This window comes from Falco cherrug, chromosome 5, assembly GCF_023634085.1.
Source record: "Falco cherrug isolate bFalChe1 chromosome 5, bFalChe1.pri, whole genome shotgun sequence".
Taxonomy (NCBI): domain Eukaryota; kingdom Metazoa; phylum Chordata; class Aves; order Falconiformes; family Falconidae; genus Falco; species Falco cherrug.
The window spans coordinates 900315-917524 of NC_073701.1; the positions used below are offsets into that span (position 1 = coordinate 900315).

Genomic DNA, 17210 nt, shown 5'->3' on the forward strand with positions numbered 1-17210 from the left:
AAAGGCTGTGCAGAATGTGCCAACACCACAATAGATGTGCTGTTTATAATTGCTTCTTTGTCAGATTACACTATTTGCTAGCACTTAGCATTTCACTTGAAATCCCTCAGAAGTCTTAGATGCAGAATATCTGGACCTAGTTCTGATTTTTTTTTCTGACAGTGCTTGTCTGTCTTATAAAAAAAGAATAATTTAGGATTAAAGATCCTCTTCCCATTCTTTTTGGAGGGGTTGGATGCAAGGGAATTTGCATGCATAACACTTTCTTTGCGTTCCTTTACTGCTCCCCTCTGAAAAAAGGGAACCCACTGGATTCCCTGTGTTTTTCTCAAACTTTCTACTTCTGTCTGTGGGTTTGCATGGCAAGGGTTTGGTAGTGGGGGGGCTGCAGTGGGGGCTTCAGTGAGGAGCTGCCAGAAGGTTCCCCCGTGTCCGACAGAGCCCACACCAGCCGGCTCCCAGCCGGACCCGCCGCTGGCCAAGGCTGAGCCCAGCGGTGACAGCGGCAGCACCTCAGGGGTGACGGATTTAAGAATAAGGGGGAAAACCTGCAGCGGGAGAGAGGAGTGAGGCTGTGTGAGAGCAGCAGCCCTGCAGCCCCCCGGGCCGGGGCAGGAGGAGGCAGGAGGGGCTCCAGGTGCTGCAGCAGATCCCCCCCGGCAGCCCGTGATGAAGCCCACGGTGAGGCAGGTGTGCCCCCAGCCCATGGAGCCCACGGGGAGCAGATCCCCCCCCCCAGCCCATGCAAGACCCCACGCTGGGGTAGGGCAGCCAAGAGACACGGGTTTTTTGGTTTATTTTATTTTTTAATTTTTTTCTTATATTTATTATTTCATGTATTATATTTATTTTAATATTATTATCTTCTGAAAGCAGAAAGCTTTCAATTCAAAACTGATGAAGAACCATTTTTACAGAATGAACAAGCTGACCCGAGAACCGATGGCCAGAGGAGGTCAGGGAGTACAAGAAAACAGGAAGGTGAGAGGCAGACGGGGCACGCGTCTCGGCAATGAGAGCAGCCAGGTGGGGAGGAGGCGATGCTAACAGCATTACCTACAGGAGCAGAGGGCATCCCACCCTGTGCGAGGAGGGAGCACAAACCTCTGTCGGGCACTGGGAGAATATGCTGTGGTCCTGCTGGACACTGGCTGGCCCCTTAGCCCCGTGGGGGCTAACCCACCTTTTCTCTCTCCAAAGCCTCTGGCAGAGAGGAAGCTCAGCTGGACAGGTTACGCCAGCCTGCAGAAATCGCAGCACGCTGATTCCCCTGGGACGATGCCCAGTACCTGGTGGAAGGTCCTGCTCATGCCGGCCCTGCTCCAGCGTCCGCCTGGAACGGCGTGGGACAGCTGAAGTAGGCAAGCCTGCCTCGCACCTCCGCTGCATCGCCCTCGGTGCAGGAGTGGGCATCATTTTCAGTGAAAGATGTGGCTAGCTGAGGAACTGGGGGGCTGTGGAGGTCAGACGCCCCCCGGGGCGGGCCAGCTGTGACTTTGGGTGCAGCTCGGCTCCCTGCAGCCCGAGATCCCAGGGTGCAGTTGCTGCCATCTGCCTGAACCTCGGCGGGACGGGCAGTGCCACGCAGCAAGAAGGCCTCTGTGTGCCTGCTTAAATAACGGAAACTGGCAGTGGCGCCCGCTACTCAGGGCAAGAGAATCTGCCACCCTAAACGTCGAGACCTTGAATTTTGTACCGCTGCCTCCTCGAGCAGCTGCAGCCTGGGGACTCAGGTGGGAGAAACCGCACGTGTGACTCTCCTTACTAGTGAGGTTTTCTTCTGGGTGGCATGGAGTGACAGTTTCAGAGCAGCACTGCTGTCCTCCATGGCTGCTCAGAGAGGAGGGGAAGAGCATTCTCTGACTACATGAAACCTAAAAACATTGAAGGTCTTGAGAGATGGGACCTGGCGGACTCGCGCTTACATTACTAAGTATGTCCTTACCAGGAGGAGAGCGACAGAGAGCCCTAACATCAATTGAAGGCCTATCAGGAAAATGTGAGGACTGAAGGAATAAATGAGTGAGTGAACAGGGACAGCCAGACGGGGGAAGGGGGGGGGAAGCCTCTGAAGTACAGCAAAAAGGAGACTGAACCTGTGATTCTTTCTTCTCTAGTGGCATTTGATTTCCTCTACCCCACTGTGAAAATGGCAGAAATGAACAGGCAGCTTCAGTAGAACAGAAATGAAAGAGAAAGAGCAGGGAGCAAAATCCTTAGAACCTGCCCCACGCAGGCAGAGGTGCACTGGCACCATCAACAGGCACCGTCCTCCACAAGCACACGCCGGGGCTAGCGGGTTGTTTTGTTAGACAGATTTATTTTAGGTTCTAAAACAAATTTCTGATAAAATAAAATGCTCAAAATGTGCAACGTGCAGTCCTCTGTGGTGTCCCCTCTGCCACTGGGTGGGTGCAGGAGCAGGGTGATGTGGGGAGAGGGTGAGGAGAGCGGGCAGGGGGGAGAAAATGCCATCAGGCTGCAGGTAGGTGGGCTCAAGCCATTGCCCGCATCTGAGCATCCCACTGGTGCGAGGCTGTGAGAGAGGCTGAAGGAGGTGCAGAGGATGGGCAAGAGAAGTGGCACTGAAGCAGGCAATAGCTACTGGCTCAAATACTCCCAACAGCTCCGAAGCGCCTGCGCTGCCTGCCACCTTGGTGCAGCGGTGAGTCTCGGCTTGCCCTGGTACGCAGCTTCCAGCCCCTCTGCAGGTACAGAGCTCCCACAGCCTCACGGTTTGTGCCATCCCTAGACCGTCCTGAGAGGTCTGCATGGTGCCCATCTCTCTGCAGCATGGCACGCAGAGTTTCATCCTCCCAAGCAGATAAGCCCGCTGTCCCTGCTCCCATCAGCACTCGGTTTGCTGGATCTTCTCTTTCTGGTTTTCCTCCACCTCCTTCTTCCTTGGCACCATGACTGCAACCATCCCTTCCAGTGCTGGGAAGGCAGGAGACCGCTTCTGAAAGGGAAGAAAAGGGCAATATCAGGCATGGAAGGTAGACTGACAGGCACAGGTCCAGGCTTCTGCCTGCCATGGAAAACGTGGCCCTACTGCTTGCAACCGCAAGGCTCCCATTCCCTGCCAGAGCCAGTGAGCAGCCCCAGTCCCACTCTCTGAGACATGCCCTTTCTTCTCAGGAAGGCTGGCTCAACACTGTCCTCTGTGGTGTCATGGCCATAAGGAATAATAAAGACAGGACACGTTTAAGAGAGAGCAAAGAGCAACATGGCAATGGCCAGGGCATTGCCAGGTTCAATGGTATGCCAGATTTTACAACACCTTTTCGGAGAGAATAATTAAAGGCATGAGGTTTCATCCAAAATGAGATAAGAACAGATTAAAGACAGAACCACTTTCCCATCTGGCTTTAACAAGTGACTTTCTAGACAATAGAGAAGATGCAGATCTCAGGGCTCCTGATAACGGTAAAGCATACGGTGACACACAGACAATCAATACAGCAAGACGGGATGAGTGGAATGGCATGGTAGGTGATCTTAGCTAGGAGGAAGGGACTGGGATTCTGCTGGCAGGTTTCTGTCAGGCCTTCAAAGATCAGTTGTGGGACCAGTCGTTAATGGCACAGGGAGTGTGAAAGTGCTAATGAGTTGTGTAGCTGATAAGGCTGAGGAGCCTTACTTGGAAAAAAGAGGATGAAAATGTCACCCAGCACCCAGATATCTGAGGAGAACGGAGCAGTAAGCTGAATGACAGGGGGAGTGAAGTACCGACTGCACATCGGTAGGCTCAGGGCACTGGGGCAGAAATTCCTGATGTGCAGGCATCAAGGGGTACCGGTGAGCAGCCCGTGTTCGATCAGCGCAAAAGCAATGTAATCTCCTAGGATGCCAGCAGAGAGAGGGAGAGAGCAAGAGAAGAGCTGACATCCTTGCTCAGCACCTCACCTGCACTCCCAGAGGATGAGCCCCCTGGGGAGGCTGTGCAGAGCAGAGCTCGAGGACCACACGTGGAGGGAGGCCCTGGGCTGCCACAGAGGAGGCTGGCTTGCTTGGCGAAGCACATGCAAATGCTTTGGGGTGGTAAATAACCTGGCTGAGTTAGAGCTGCTTCAGCTGTCAGCTGGACACCCAGGTGTCCTCTTTCCTGCTAGCCAAGGCTTTACAGTTACACTGGTCCAGGGATTCCTGCCCGAGGGCTTTGGCCAGAAAGGTGGTGCTGAGCGTCTTGTCCTGGGCTGGCTCAGACTGAGAGAGTCATCTAGAAACTGCAGATTTCTGCATCAGATTATCCTTTACCATCAGTGTTGATTAAGGACCCGTGACGAAGAACCAGCCATGAGTCGCTCTAGTGCTACCCGCAGTGGTTTTTTTAAAGTGCTTGTCTTGCTTCTGTTTTGATGCTGCCCACCTTCAGTCTCCAGCCACCAGGATTTGCTCAGAATTCACATCAGTGCTGTCACATCCCTTGTCTTCAGCTCAAGGCAGGTTCAAAGCACCCAGCTCTTTCACCAGGGTCAGCTCTCCCAACCTGAGATTGCTCTGAGCCCCTGGCCCCTTCTGCACTGGAAGGGGATTTTCACCGTGGGCCCTTTCCAACAAGCTATGGAGTGTCCTTAAACAACTACATCACTGCTACTCATGAAGGGCGTCCCTTGTCAGCAAAGGGAAGCCCTGAAGGAAGGATTTGCCCTGTAATTAAATGGCAGAGAAGCAGTGTGAAAACTGCAGAGAAATGGTCTGGCTTGGTTGCACGGTTTTCCCCAGTGGCGTGCTACCGAGGGGTCACTCCTGGCCTGCTCTCTGGGATGATGAAGGCAAGGCAGAGTTTTTCAGAAGATGAGCTACTGCAAGAAGCTGAGCAAACGCAGGGCAGCAAGTTGCCAGAAGCAGACAGCTGAGGTGCGAGGGCTGAACCAGCCACAGCAGACCCGCATTGAGATCAGCAAGATCAGCGTCTGGGGACCAGCAGGCATTTGTATGAAACAGGAGACTCTTACATCAAAGCATTCAGATAAGGAATAAGAGAAAGGACACTTACAAAAGCCTGGAAATTAACCCTCCAATATTACAGCATGGCTTGATCTCTGGGAGAGTAAACAAGAGGCTTTTCAAGGCTGGGATGTGATGGTCTCCCAGGGGGTTTTACCCCTCCCCTGAAAGCTCTGAGCTGCCCCCAGTCGAGTGCCTGCTGATGCCCAGTTTGCAGCTTTCACTGCAAGTCCATGACACCTTCAGCCAGCCACCTGGGCCCTGTTCTCCCTCTGGCTGCTGTGTCCCTGGGACAGCTCACTGTCCCTAGGGTACCCAAGGGAAGGGTGAACAAGGGCTGATGTAGGGGGAAACTAACAGAAATGGGGTGATGGACACTTACCCTTTTTTGTAGGGCCAGGGCCATAATACAGGCCGCAAGCAGGAGGAAGAGGGTGAGTGTGAGCCCAAAAGTAACCTGCCCGCTGAAGATGGTGGGAGGGCTGGAGACCTGGGCACCTGGGAGGGGGAACCGCAGTTAGGAAGGAGGGGAAGGCTGATTGTGCACTGGGGCAAGGCTGGGACTGCACAAAGACAGGTAACCTGGAAAAGGGTGCAAGGAAGTGGAAGGAGCAGCAGGAGGAACTGCTGGAGAGCTCAGAGAGGGTGACAGACAGCAAGATGGGATCCAAGTGGTCAAAGGGGAGAGGGACAGGCTGATGCTGAGAGAGGAAAGGGCACCAGGGAACCAAGTAGGGCAAGAAGAAGGGGTCGGTTACAGATCCATGGGGGACAGAGTACCTGTGACCTGCAGCCCATACTCCACTGCTCCCAGCCTGCCTTCTGGGCCATGTACACTGCATTCCCACATGCCCATATCCGCCTGTGACACCCGGAGTATTTCCAGGGTAGGGCCCATATGGGGTGCGTGGCCTTGCTGGTGCTGGGAAGTGGCCACAGCCAGCTTGCTGTTAGCAGGGGCTGCGTCGAGATGCTTCCACTGGAAACGTTCATGGCCCCGGGGGTGTGTGAGGCTGCAGATGAGCAGCAAGTGACATCCCTCAGAAACCGGTCCTTGGATGCTCGGAGTGACTGCAGCAAAAGAAAAAAAAATACTCTCAGGGAGACTACAGGCAGGTCTACAGCTCTTCCTTATCTCTCCTTCTTCTATTACACCCCTCCTTTGTTACTTCCTCTGATTTATTTTCTTTGTCTTCCTCAGTCTTAAGGAGAATAATCAAGTTACCCAGGAAAAGCCCTGCTTTCAGCAGTTGGGTGCAGTGCAATGCCCTGAACAGAGACCTCGCTTCCTGCCCTGGGGTGGGAACCTGTGAGCAGGAGCGACCCAGACTCGCTGCACTGGCATGCAGGGAGGTTTACCTGCCAGCAGTGGGGGACCCCAATGGGTTACGCACCCCCCATCTCTCCTCTCACCTGTAATCACCGCCAAGGTCATGTCCCTGCTGGTTGTCTTGCTGCCAGCAGAGACAGCACAGCGGTACTGCCCTGCGTCAGCTGGCCCCACCGCTGGGAGGTGGAGGGGGAAGTTTCTGCTGCTCAAATTCTGGGGGATGCCCCAGCCTTGCAAGTGTCCTCCTGTGAGGCGGCTCCAGTGGGCTGTCACCGTGCTGCTCCCAAAGGCACTGGGAAGGTAGCTCAGGGTGCATGGTAGCTCAGCTGCAGAGCCACTTGCAGCGTAGACCACAGGGTTGGCTGGGCCATCAAAACCTGAGCCAGAGAGAGAGGACAATGTGGGGTGGGGGCTGGAGGGAGCTCTGCAGGGGGCGGGGGGGGGACTGGCCTGGGAAGCGAGGAAAGGCTGGGAGCTGGGAAGCCAGAGCCACTGGGGATGGTCAGTCACATCAAAGGGAGAAACCTGGGGATGCAGGAGCAGCAAGGCAGAGGCTGAGCTCACCTAGAATTTGCAGGTTGTACGTGGCTGAAATGATCTCGTTGTCAGAGTATCTGAGCTGGCAGCCCCAGGAGCCCGCATCACTGATGGCTGGCTGGAGGATGGAAAGGGCCCCGTGCAAGGAGCAGAAGGTCGTGGAGGTGATGACCAGGCGCCCGTTGTGGAACCAGCGCGTCTCCACAAGGCTGGCCCGGTGGCTGGAGTTGCAGCTCAACACGAGCGGCTCATTTTCTACCACAGGGCTCGGTGGGCTGAGGGTTACTGCAAGAAATAGGAAGTGTTGGGGAAGCCAAGGTCACAGCGGGACTACCAGCCCACCGCCTTGTGCCCTTCCGTCCTAGCTCTGTCCCTCAGGCAGCCGGGAGCAGGTGGCAGGGGCTGCGTGCTTTTGGGAGGCTGCCGCCTGTACCCTAACTGGCAAACACGGCAGTCCCACCCCATCCCACCCTTACAACCTCAAATCAACCTTCTCCAGGATTTCCATCTTCTCCTACCTGTCACCACCCCCAGCTCCACACGGCAGCTGCGGACCTCCACGCCGTACACCACCTGTGCCTCGTACAGCCCAGCATCCTCACTCCGGACCGGGTCGATTCGCAGGGAGAAGTTGCCGTTGCGTAAGGCAGAGTCCTGGAGTGACACCCGGGGTCTCATGGGCAGCGCTGTCTTGCAGAGGCCCGAGTAGCCCACCTCCAGCACCATGTGTGGCTCCTGGTGGGCACTGGGAGTGGGACACGTGAGCGGCTCGTGCCAGTGGCGAGGGAGAGATCAGGGGCAGGATGGAGGGAATGTGGGGAAGGAGAAAGGGGGCTCAAAGTGCCTCCCACCCTCCCCAGTCCTCCCCCACAAGGACACAGATCTGTCTTGGTGCTGGCATACCTTCCCCCATGCCGCTTCCACAGCACAGATGTCTTGCTGGGCAGCTGCTTCCAGCTCTTCCCCACCTTCCCGGGGCTCCGGTGGCAGGGCAGCACGGCCGGGCTCCCCGCTGTTGCCCACACTTTCTGCTCCCTGCCTTCCCCCTCTGCCACTGCCGGCAGGACGTGGCCAGCTGCAATGAGATGGAGGGTTGAGCAGAGGGACTCATGGAACAAAGGGCAACAGCTGACCATCTTCAGTGGGGTTAGAAGGGCACAAATTCTCCCTTCCAGACCTGCCAGGGACTGAGTAACACCCCGGCTCAGCCCTCCCTGACACATTCAGCCCCTCTTACCACTGAACACCAGCAGAGTGATGGTGAGGAGCGGCACCAGGGACATCGGCCTCATGGTGGCATCCAGGTGAAGCTAGGGGCTGTGTCTTCCCACTCAGGTCTGGGCTTGATCAGGTCCGAGGCTTTAGGAGCTCAGCAAAAATGAGGCATGGGCAAAGAAGGTGTTGGAGTGGGTGGCTGAAGCAAGCGGGGGTCAGCTGGGGTGTGCTTGCTCTCATTCTTGCCTCTCCTTCTGATCAATGTATTTCCCTCGATGCCCTTATATTGCAGGTGGGCAGCCAATTTCCTCGTATCACTAAGAAGATGCGTCACGACCAAGAAACCAGTCTAAGTCTGAGGCATGTGAAGGCAGAGCTGAAGCCAGAGAGAGAGGAGGGAGGGACCAGAGACACTGCTCTAAGCATCTTTTAGTGGAAATTCTTTGGGTTGCTGTTGTTTTTCTTACAAGTTTCGCTTCTACATAGACAGTGGAAAAAGTGTAGAAGACACTTCCCAGCAAGTGCCCTTCATGTTTTTCTTTCATCTCTTACCTTTTTTGGTTTGATCTTTCTGTCTCTTACAGCTTCTTTCTAATTGTTTCAGGGCTTTTGAGAATATGCTGGTCTTTTTTCTGCTGTTCTTTCTTTTTGATGTTTTTGTTGTTGTTGTTGTTTCTCACACACACTCCCACCCCCCTCCCCACCCCCTTTAATCCTTCAAATGTGCTGATTTCTCAGCTTTTTCTTATAGGTCACTTCACAGCACGAGGAAAGGGTCTGTGGTGAGCTCCAGCCAGGGCACATGTGCCCCATCAGTCCGGAGTGCGGGGGCAATATGGGACAAAGCTCAGGGGGTCGGAGGGGGCAGAGAGGAGCACCTGGGGAGAAGCAGCCGGCACTGAGAAGAGGGGCTGTGCTCTGTGGCACTGCGAGGGGTGTGAGGAAGGGGACCCTCCTGCTCCAGCAGCACTGGGGACCCCCCACACCCTGAGCTTGTGTGTTGAGAGGGCTCGTCCTAGCCCCCATGTAGCTGCTGAGCTTTGCGTAGGGGCAACACATTTCCATCCATGTGCCTCGTCCTGCCCCTTCTGCCTCAGAGAACCCCCCACTTGTGGCTCACACTTTCCAGCAACCCACTGGCTCTGACTCTTTCGGACTTAATCAGCCCTTCGTGACAGGTGTCAGACACCCAAGCCCCTCGGCAGCGCACCCCCCGAGGGCTGGGCTGGGGCTTTTCCAGGGGGGTGAGGGAAGGGGGGTGACTCACAACGGCCATGTCTTCACTGTGGAGGGGTCCTTGCTTGCTCTCTAGTTTTCCTCCGCTGGCTGGGGAGGGTGGAGGATGAAAGAGAGCAAGTGGTAAGCCTCGCTGCAGCAGCCGGCTGCTGTGGTGGCAGCTCCTGTCCCTTATCACACAGGGCTCTTCAGCCCCGCCAGGAGAGGGGTGGGTGTGTGGGAGCCTGGTGCAGCCCTGGGTGCCTCGCTGTCCCTGGGGCACTGCTCTGTAGTGGCCCTTCATGCCCTCTGTATCACACAGCCCATGGGATCACCTGAGAGAGGAAGAGAGAAGACGGGGGAGAACCTGTGACGGTTGGCAGGAGGTGTTTTTTTCCTCCTGTTGAAGAAAAACAGTTTACGGTGCCCAGTCCAAGCAGAAAGCATCGGTCTCTCTTTCCCCTGCATCAGCAGTGCGAGAATGGTGTGAGCGTGTGGGTGAAGGTGAAGATGAGAGAGAGAGAGGGGGGCGATGGGACCGCGGTGGGCAGGACACACGGCTCCGCAGCCCGGTGGTTACCCCACTGCCCATCCCCTGGCTTCGCCCGCAGACACACGGAGCTCGCTGCTGTGCCCCTCCACCCGACCCGCTCTGCTGCTCAGCCTGAGTGCCCTGGCACTGTGCCACTCCAGCTCCTAAAGCCACCCCCAGCCCAACCCGTGCTCTAGGAGATGCTTCGTCTGTAAGGAGCAGCCAAGGGGGGGGAGGCGTACTCCCACCCTGCTCCTGCTCCCCGAGGGCGGTCACGGGGGACCAGCGGCTGAGCCCAGGAGCTGCCTGGCACCGAGGGGCCTTTGGGGCTGGGGGGTGCTGTGCTGAGCAAGCATGTTGTGAAATGAAGGTTTTGGAGGCACCGTTTTACTCAGCACCAGGCTATCTTTAGCAAAGACACTGTGACGTTTCTTTCTAACGACCCATTTTAAATGCTGACTCCCTCGAATGGCGTTTTCGTCATCTCCCAGAACAGGACCCTGCGACAGCCGTAACAGAGAGGAGCAGGGTCAGCACTGTGGCACCTCCCTGGAGCTGCCCGCCCCCAGGCAGAGGGGGTGACCGGGGCGCCTGGGACCCTGGCAGCGCCACGGGGAGCAAGGGGCTGGCTACCACAGGGGTAGCCCAGGGCAGGGACACGGGAAGCCCGGCTCGCTGAATGCTCCTTTGTCTGTGCTGGGCATTAGCTGGCTTCAGCCGGACTCTGGGCTTACCCGCAGCCATCACCTTGTGCACAGCCTTAGCACATTGCTTTTCTTGTCTCTCTTGGCAAGCCCTACACATGCAAACTACACTTACCAAGAAAAATAGGAATAGAAAACACTATTCTGCAGTATCATTGAGTTAGTCTTGCTGAAGGAATTTTCCGTTGCGTTTCCAGATTTCTGCGATACCGTGTTTTTCTCTGAGTGATTCCACTTTCATGTTTTGGTCCTTGCAGCATCTAGTCACAATCTTCTGCTTCATGCTAACTTTTTGAGACGCTCTATAATTTATTTGCATAATTTTTTAAATAACATGTTTGCATATAATTTAACTGACCTGAGAAATTGTGCCCTGACTTGAAGGCTGGGTTATCAGCCACACAACTTAAGCTCGGCTGGTCTGGGTGTTCCTGAGGTAGGGTGCTCACCAAAAGGACTTTATGCAAAACATCCTAATCGCTGTTTGCCCAGAGCTAAAGCAAACACAGCAAGGAAAAAGAAGTTACTAATAAGAGATAACTAATAACTCTGTGGCAAGGGACTGTAAACAGAGAGCAGCCACGCCTGGGGAGACAGAAGGGAAAGTCTGGCAGGGGATGGAGGGTGAGCAAGAGCTGCTGGGCAGGGTGATGGTCAACAGGCGCCTGGACAGGCAACTGGGTTTGCAGGGGTCAGACTGGGATTAACTGTGAAACTTCTGGCACTGCCTGGGAGCTCAGGGAGCTGCCACAGACCTAAGCTCACCTCCAGCGGGGAAGGAGCAGAGCTGCCTGTCTCAGGACAGCGGCTCCTGAGCCAGCACCTCGTGGCTGCGGAGGGACCAAGAGCAGGTCCCTGCACCAGCAGAGCAGTGCCTGCAGCTTGGCAGGCTTTGTGCCAGATGCACGGTGTGGAACTGTGCTGAACTAGGCACCCCTGAGGCAGAGGGATGCTGGCCACTCTTTCCTCACAAAGGACCATGATGGTTTCTACCAAGGTGCCAACCTGAGGCCAGTTGTGTGTATGAAATCGCTCAGCTTTGCTAAGTCTGGGTGGGTACCAAGTGTGTGTCCTTCCTCACGGGAGGAAGCAGTTGCTCCAGACTTCTGTCCCTCCACGGTGCCTGGAAGGAGCATGTTATCTTCCCAGGCACACCACGCATTGGAGAGTGGTCTTGGAGGAAAGACCCATTTATCTGAGGTGACAGATCCCAAAAAGGGACCCAGGAGGAGGATTAGAAAAGAGAAAGTTCACATCTGCCCAGTAGATCTGGGCAAAACCGAAACGTGCCTCTGCAGAAGTGCTGGAAGGAGGAAGAGTGGCTGCCTGCCTGATATTTATTGGGAGGCTTTTTTGAAAAGGTCTTTTTTAGAGGATTTGCTGAATGGGCAGTGCTGGAGCCACCACAGGTCTCTGATGTGGAGCCGAGGAGAGTTTAGAGGTGACCTGCTCCCTGGAATCCCACGGGAACATCCCTTTAGGAAAACATAGATTTATGTCATCTTTGGACAAATCTGAAGCCTCTTTACAACGCTAAAAGGAGAGTGACCTTTGTACGGCAATCCTCAGCAGGTAGCTGAACATCCCAGAGAAACCCAAATTAGAAAGTCAGGAACAACACCGGGGGGAGGCGGGGGGGGGGGGGGGGGGGGGGGGGCGCGCGGCGGGCGGGGGTTGTCTGTGACTGAAGCTGTGGGCTGCATTTCTGCTAAAAAACTGGTGAGTTAATCACTGAGAGAACCTGCAGCATTCATGGGCATATTTGTCAGCTGACATCTCGTACGTGGCCAGCATTAGCTCTAGAGAAATGTGTAACTGTTCTCTTTCAAAAAGCATCCCGGTCCTTCCTGGGGGAGCAATGGGATGCCACAGCATCCTCTTCAGGCATTCACAGCCACCAGTGGAGATGGTGATGGATATCGGTACCTTGGCCAATATCTAGTTAAGTGATGCCTTTGATGCCACAGGATGTCTTTGATGCCATAGCCTCTGTGTTTTGCAACACAGAGGGCGAGGTGAATCAGCTACAAAAACCCTTGCAGCAAGCTCGGTTACATTCTGACTCACTTTTCACAGCAGCGTTCGTGCCATGCCTTTAATCCAATGGAAAAATATGTGATGGCCTCCCATATGTCCCAGGGCTGCAGTGACTGTTCTGGAGAGCAAAGAGGTACCCAGGAGCCCAAGGCATGCGAGGGCTGGGAGCCACATGTCTGCTGCAAGGAGAAAGCTCTGAGTTACAGTGAGCTGACAGCAAGGTGAGGGAGTCAGGGACTGACACAACGTGCCACATGTCGCTGAGGGGCTGGGGCCACAGCAGAGTGGTCCTGAAAGATTCCCGTGGCTCGAGTGTGGGCTGGAAGCAGCTGAGGAGCGCTCTGATGGGAGCTGAACCTTGCTCTGAGCGCAGGGCTCACAAAACGTGGTTCTGCTGGGGGTAGCTGGAGAGAAAGGGTCTGACCACCCACGGGTCCCTGCCCTGGCGGGCTGGAAGCCTGGTGCCGGCAGCAGGGCTGGGTGACAGATGGGTGCCCAACATCAGGGTAGCCCAGGAGCAGGTGAGCACTGGCAGAAGTGGCCAGCAAACAAGACCTCTGTCAGCACCAAGACTGTGGTAAGACTGGTGTTGTGGTGGGCTGGGCGGGTGATGCTGGACACATAGTGAAACCAGGGCGCCCAGATTCCCCAGCAGATCACACACAAGCCCCTTCTTAGCCTTCTCCAGGTTGTCAGTCTCTCTACAGTTTTGCAGGGTGACCGTGTGACTACTTGTCCTGAGAGATGCTTTGGCCAGGGGGATCTCCAGAACAGGTGTGGGTTGTGTCTGCTGGTGTAAGACCTTCCAGCAGCTGATCCAGGGGAATACCAACTTTCTCCTGGGGGCCCAGGGGGAGAGACGCTGATCCACAGGTGCGAGGCTCACACCTCCATCGCTGCTTTTGCTCTCAACTGACAATACAGCATGTATCCCCTCAAAGGAAAACTGCCGCAGCAGGACGTGCCTTCTGCTCATGGGGCTCAGATCCTCTCTGTGTCCTGCTCCTGGCCGCAGCGTGGGTGTCTCTGACACAGGAGAGGTACCTCGGATGTGTTTCAGACGCTGGGGGTGAGCGTTGCACAGGGCACAGAGGGGTCTGGCTCAGGGCTGAGTTGCCTGTGCCCTCAGGAATAGTGAAAAAGCAGACCTGGTCTGTGTCCTGTGTTTTCATGGTGCCTCATGGGAGGAGGACATGAGCCCATATTTTATGAGCTCTGGAAACTACTTATTATATATACTTAAGAGCAAATACTTATTAATAAAGAATATGCTATTTCTTTCTTAGTGGGAAAGCTAGATATAAAAAGTAGAGGGTAACTAAAGGAGCATGTGATGCTATGAGAAATCACTTGGAGAAGAACACAATCCCTGGGAAGGTTCATGTGGATGATGGCACAGTGAGGAAGGGGACAGCAGTGCTCCCAAATACTCCTGAAGAGAATAAAGTCTCTGATTTGGTGATCCCAGACTGGTGATGCGCAAATCATTTTGCTTTGAACAAAAATTGCGAGGGAGGGAGATGGTGCATTTTTATACTGAAAGGGCTCATTGTAAATCAAAATGGTTTTATTTCTTTACAATTTAGTTTTCAGCTGGATCAATTCTCCGATGCTCATCAGTGTTGACAAAAGAGAGGCAGCGGGAGAGTTGAAAGGGAAGATGGGATTGCCCCTTTCTGCACCACCACACGTTCATGCTGGATTATTGTGATGGTGGGACAGACTGCAATTCAGAGTGTAGTGGCAGCTAAGCTGGGTGTTTTTTCTGAATTCCTCTCCATTTGGCACCTCACGGCAGGTAGCAGCCTGCATCATTTTGTAAGGTAGCATCTACTGCCTCACTAACAAAAAATGCAAAAACCACTAAACCCACTCGTTACCCACAGCATCACAGGTACCTCCGGGGTCTCCACTCCATCCCTCTGCTCACAGCAGGGTGACTCCCAAACAGACTGGATTGCTCAGGGCTTGGCCCAGGCAAATCCTGAACACCTGCAATTGTGGAGACTCTCCAGTCTCTGAAAACCTGTTCCGCTGCTGAAACAGGGGAGGCTTTTCCTTGTGTCCCGTAGGAAGTTCATGTGTTGCAACTTGCGTTCCTTGTCCTGTGCCCTTTCCCTGTGCCCCTGTGAGAGGGTTCTGACTCTGTCTCCTCTCCAAGTCCCTTTGGGTAGGAGCAGGCAGCAGCTGGATCCCCCCTTTTCCTCGGGCTGAACAAATGCCCCCTGTCCTGTGTCATGTTCTCCGTCCCACAGCCATCGCAGAGCCTTTTGTCAGACTTGCTCCAGTGTGCCAGCATCCCACAGTGTTGCAATGTGGCTTTTCATCCTGAAGACAGGATTGGCCACTGTGCTCTTGCTAATGAACGCCTGGCTAGCCTTCAGTGCTGCAAAGAGACCCTCCTGGCTCTGGAGGTGCCCCCGTTGTCACCATGCTGGAAGGTGACTAGCTGTTGCTGTGGCACAGGCAACAGGCTTTGCTGCTCTAAGGGCTGGTGCCTGTTTACCCTTGAAGGAAGCTGGGACCAAAGTCATGGAACTACACCTCTGTGTAGAGGGGCTTTGAAGTTCCCAAGGGGTGGGACCTCCCGTGTCACAGTGCAGGCTGGGAGAGATCCGGGTTCCAAAGATGGAGATCCCACAAACTAAATGTTAGGAAGCTTTGCCAGTAGTCGGTCACTGGGGTGCAATAAAGGCCACATGGGGAAAACATGGGTGTAAGCTCGATTTTTTTGGTTTGGTGCCATTTTTAATTTTTCCTGGTTCTAAGAAGTCTCTGCTTGCAAATGTCAGGTCTCGTTCTCCAGGAGGCGAAGGGGCCACGCTGAGCAGCGCTCTCCCTCTCCACTGTAACAGGCGCCTCTGCCAGGTTTTCCTCATAAAGCCCCCAAAGACCAAAGGACCCTCTCTAGCTGCACAGGATACGTCAGAGCAGAAGATAAAGCTGCTAATACTTTTGTGCCCTGGGTAAATACGATGAAAGTGTCGCAGAAATTCAGGCTCTGTGAGCTTCCAGTGCCAGGGTGCCACATGGCTTGTTCAACATCCGACTGCTTCCTGGTGTTCACGGCTGCCTTAGGCTGCCAGGATGTGGTTCAGAGGGCTCTGCGGCTCCGCAGGTGTGCTGTCCTGCCTGGCACGGCCCACCATGTTTGGCAAGGTTAGTGGGAAGCCACCGCCTCCTGAGACCCCCTTAATTCACACTTAGGATTAAAATGTAAGGTTATATGTCAAGGAACAAAGTATGTGGATCACACTTCCAGAACAGAATACAGTATCCTGGGAAGACAAGGCTCCAGGGAGGGGGGTGCGTGACAGCGTGCTGTATGAGATGGGATCTCAAAGAGCGAACAGATTGTGTTACCTCTGTTTACAGCCCAAGTTACTGGAACGTGTCCATGATTCGAAAAAGGATGTGGAAAAATGGAAACGGATTTAGAAGAGCAGAACAAAACCCCCTGACTTGTGGCCTGGACATCTTGCTTCCGAATGTACAGAACGTGAGGTGTTTGATCTGTTTTACCTAATCCGAAGGAAACAGCGGAGGGCTCAGGCGGCAATTTTGTGGCAAACAAAAGGAAATTTGTTTGACATGTCATGAAGATGGTAGGATCATTGTTAGAGGATGTTGCAGAGACCAGGAGCATAAATGAGTTCAAACAAGGATTAGGTGGTTTGTGGAGGATCAGTTCCTCACTGGCTTTAGAATAGGATGGCCCGGGTGTGACTGCCAGCTCAGGATGTCCTTGGCTCTTGTTTTCAGAAAGCTTCTATACGATGCCTCGGCTCTCAGTGCCTTTCCTTAGGGATCTTGCATTGGCCAGAGCAGAGCTTCAGGCTAAAAAGACCATTGGTACCACCATTTGTGGTACATTCAAAATCTAGCTTTGATATTTTCTCACCATCAGAAGCTGTGAACAAGAGGCAGGTTCTCTGCTTTTGTAGAGGAGCATAAGGATGACCGGTGGCTGGAAATTAAACCCAAAATCTGGCTGGTGATGAGGCACATGTTTTTCACAGCAAGGCTCTGACACAGGAAGGATTGTGGTGGCCTCTTCACCACCCGCAGGCTGTTGATGTGAAAAATGGTTGATGGCATCCTCTTGCTCAGCCCTGGGACACAGGTGCTCTGCAGGAACAAGGAAGCCAAGCCATCTGATCTCCATGATGAGAATAAAACACACGCCAGTCTTATTTCCCCCGGCTTTTCCCTTACTTGCAGCCCTGACCAGAGGCTTCCCCAGGAGTGCATGTGGGCCCTTTGTGAGACTCGGGGAAAAGCCCACTGGTCTTGCTCCACAAGGAAACCCCAGCGCAGGGCTGGGGAGCGGCAGAGGAGCAGGGCTGCTGAGCCAAGGCACAGAACATGCAGGGAAAAGGAAGGAAAAGGCTCCTGGACTCAAACGAGCTGAGGTGGTGGTGGCATGTGGGTGTGGGGGCTTTCCCCTGAGTTTAGCAGGGACCTGCTGTTTTTTCCCTAGCTATGGGTGGTCGGCAAGCTCACTTGTTCCAGACTTGAAGGAGATGTAGAGGTTTCTCTTTTTTTCATGGGTTTTTTTTTTTTTTTTCCCCCAATTACTATTATTTTCTTCTGTGTGATGCTTATTAAGTCAAAATAAGTCATTCTGAAAGACTGGTCCCCTCAAGGGTCCTGTGAGCCCCCTGCCTGAACTGTAATGCCAGATCAGCTT

At 54.2% G+C, this 17210-nt stretch overlaps 1 protein-coding gene across 2 annotated transcripts; it reads right to left on the minus strand.

Annotated features, from left to right (window-relative positions):
* Nucleotides 1–2068: 2068 nt before the first annotated feature.
* On the minus strand, nucleotides 2069–8419 carry LAG3 (lymphocyte activating 3). Of its 2 annotated transcripts, XM_005434325.3 has the most exons (8): nucleotides 8055–8417; nucleotides 7721–7892; nucleotides 7336–7562; nucleotides 6845–7102; nucleotides 6364–6657; nucleotides 5731–6021; nucleotides 5333–5448; nucleotides 2071–2959 (listed from the first exon to the last, which is right to left on the minus strand). In XM_005434325.3, exons 1-8 carry the CDS (start codon nucleotides 8107–8109, stop codon nucleotides 2849–2851), a joined length of 1524 nt encoding a protein of 507 aa, XP_005434382.2. In that variant the 5' UTR covers nucleotides 8110–8417; the 3' UTR covers nucleotides 2071–2848. The 2 variants fall into 2 exon arrangements, with proteins under 2 accessions (XP_055568840.1, XP_005434382.2); XM_055712865.1 differs by lacking the exon at nucleotides 6364–6657 and having other exon boundaries at nucleotides 2069–2959; nucleotides 8055–8419.
* Nucleotides 8420–17210: the final 8791 nt, after the last annotated feature.

Coding starts and splice junctions, on each gene's coding strand:
- LAG3 (XM_005434325.3), bottom strand. CDS start 8,109: ATGAGGCCGATGTCCCTGGTGCCGCTCCTCACCATCACTCTGCTGGTG. Junction 7,103..7,335: donor GGAGCTGGGGGTGGTGACAG/GTAGGAGAAGAT, acceptor TATTTCTTGCAG/TAACCCTCAGCCCACCGAGC. Junction 6,658..6,844: donor GTACAACCTGCAAATTCTAG/GTGAGCTCAGCC, acceptor TCTCTGGCTCAG/GTTTTGATGGCCCAGCCAAC.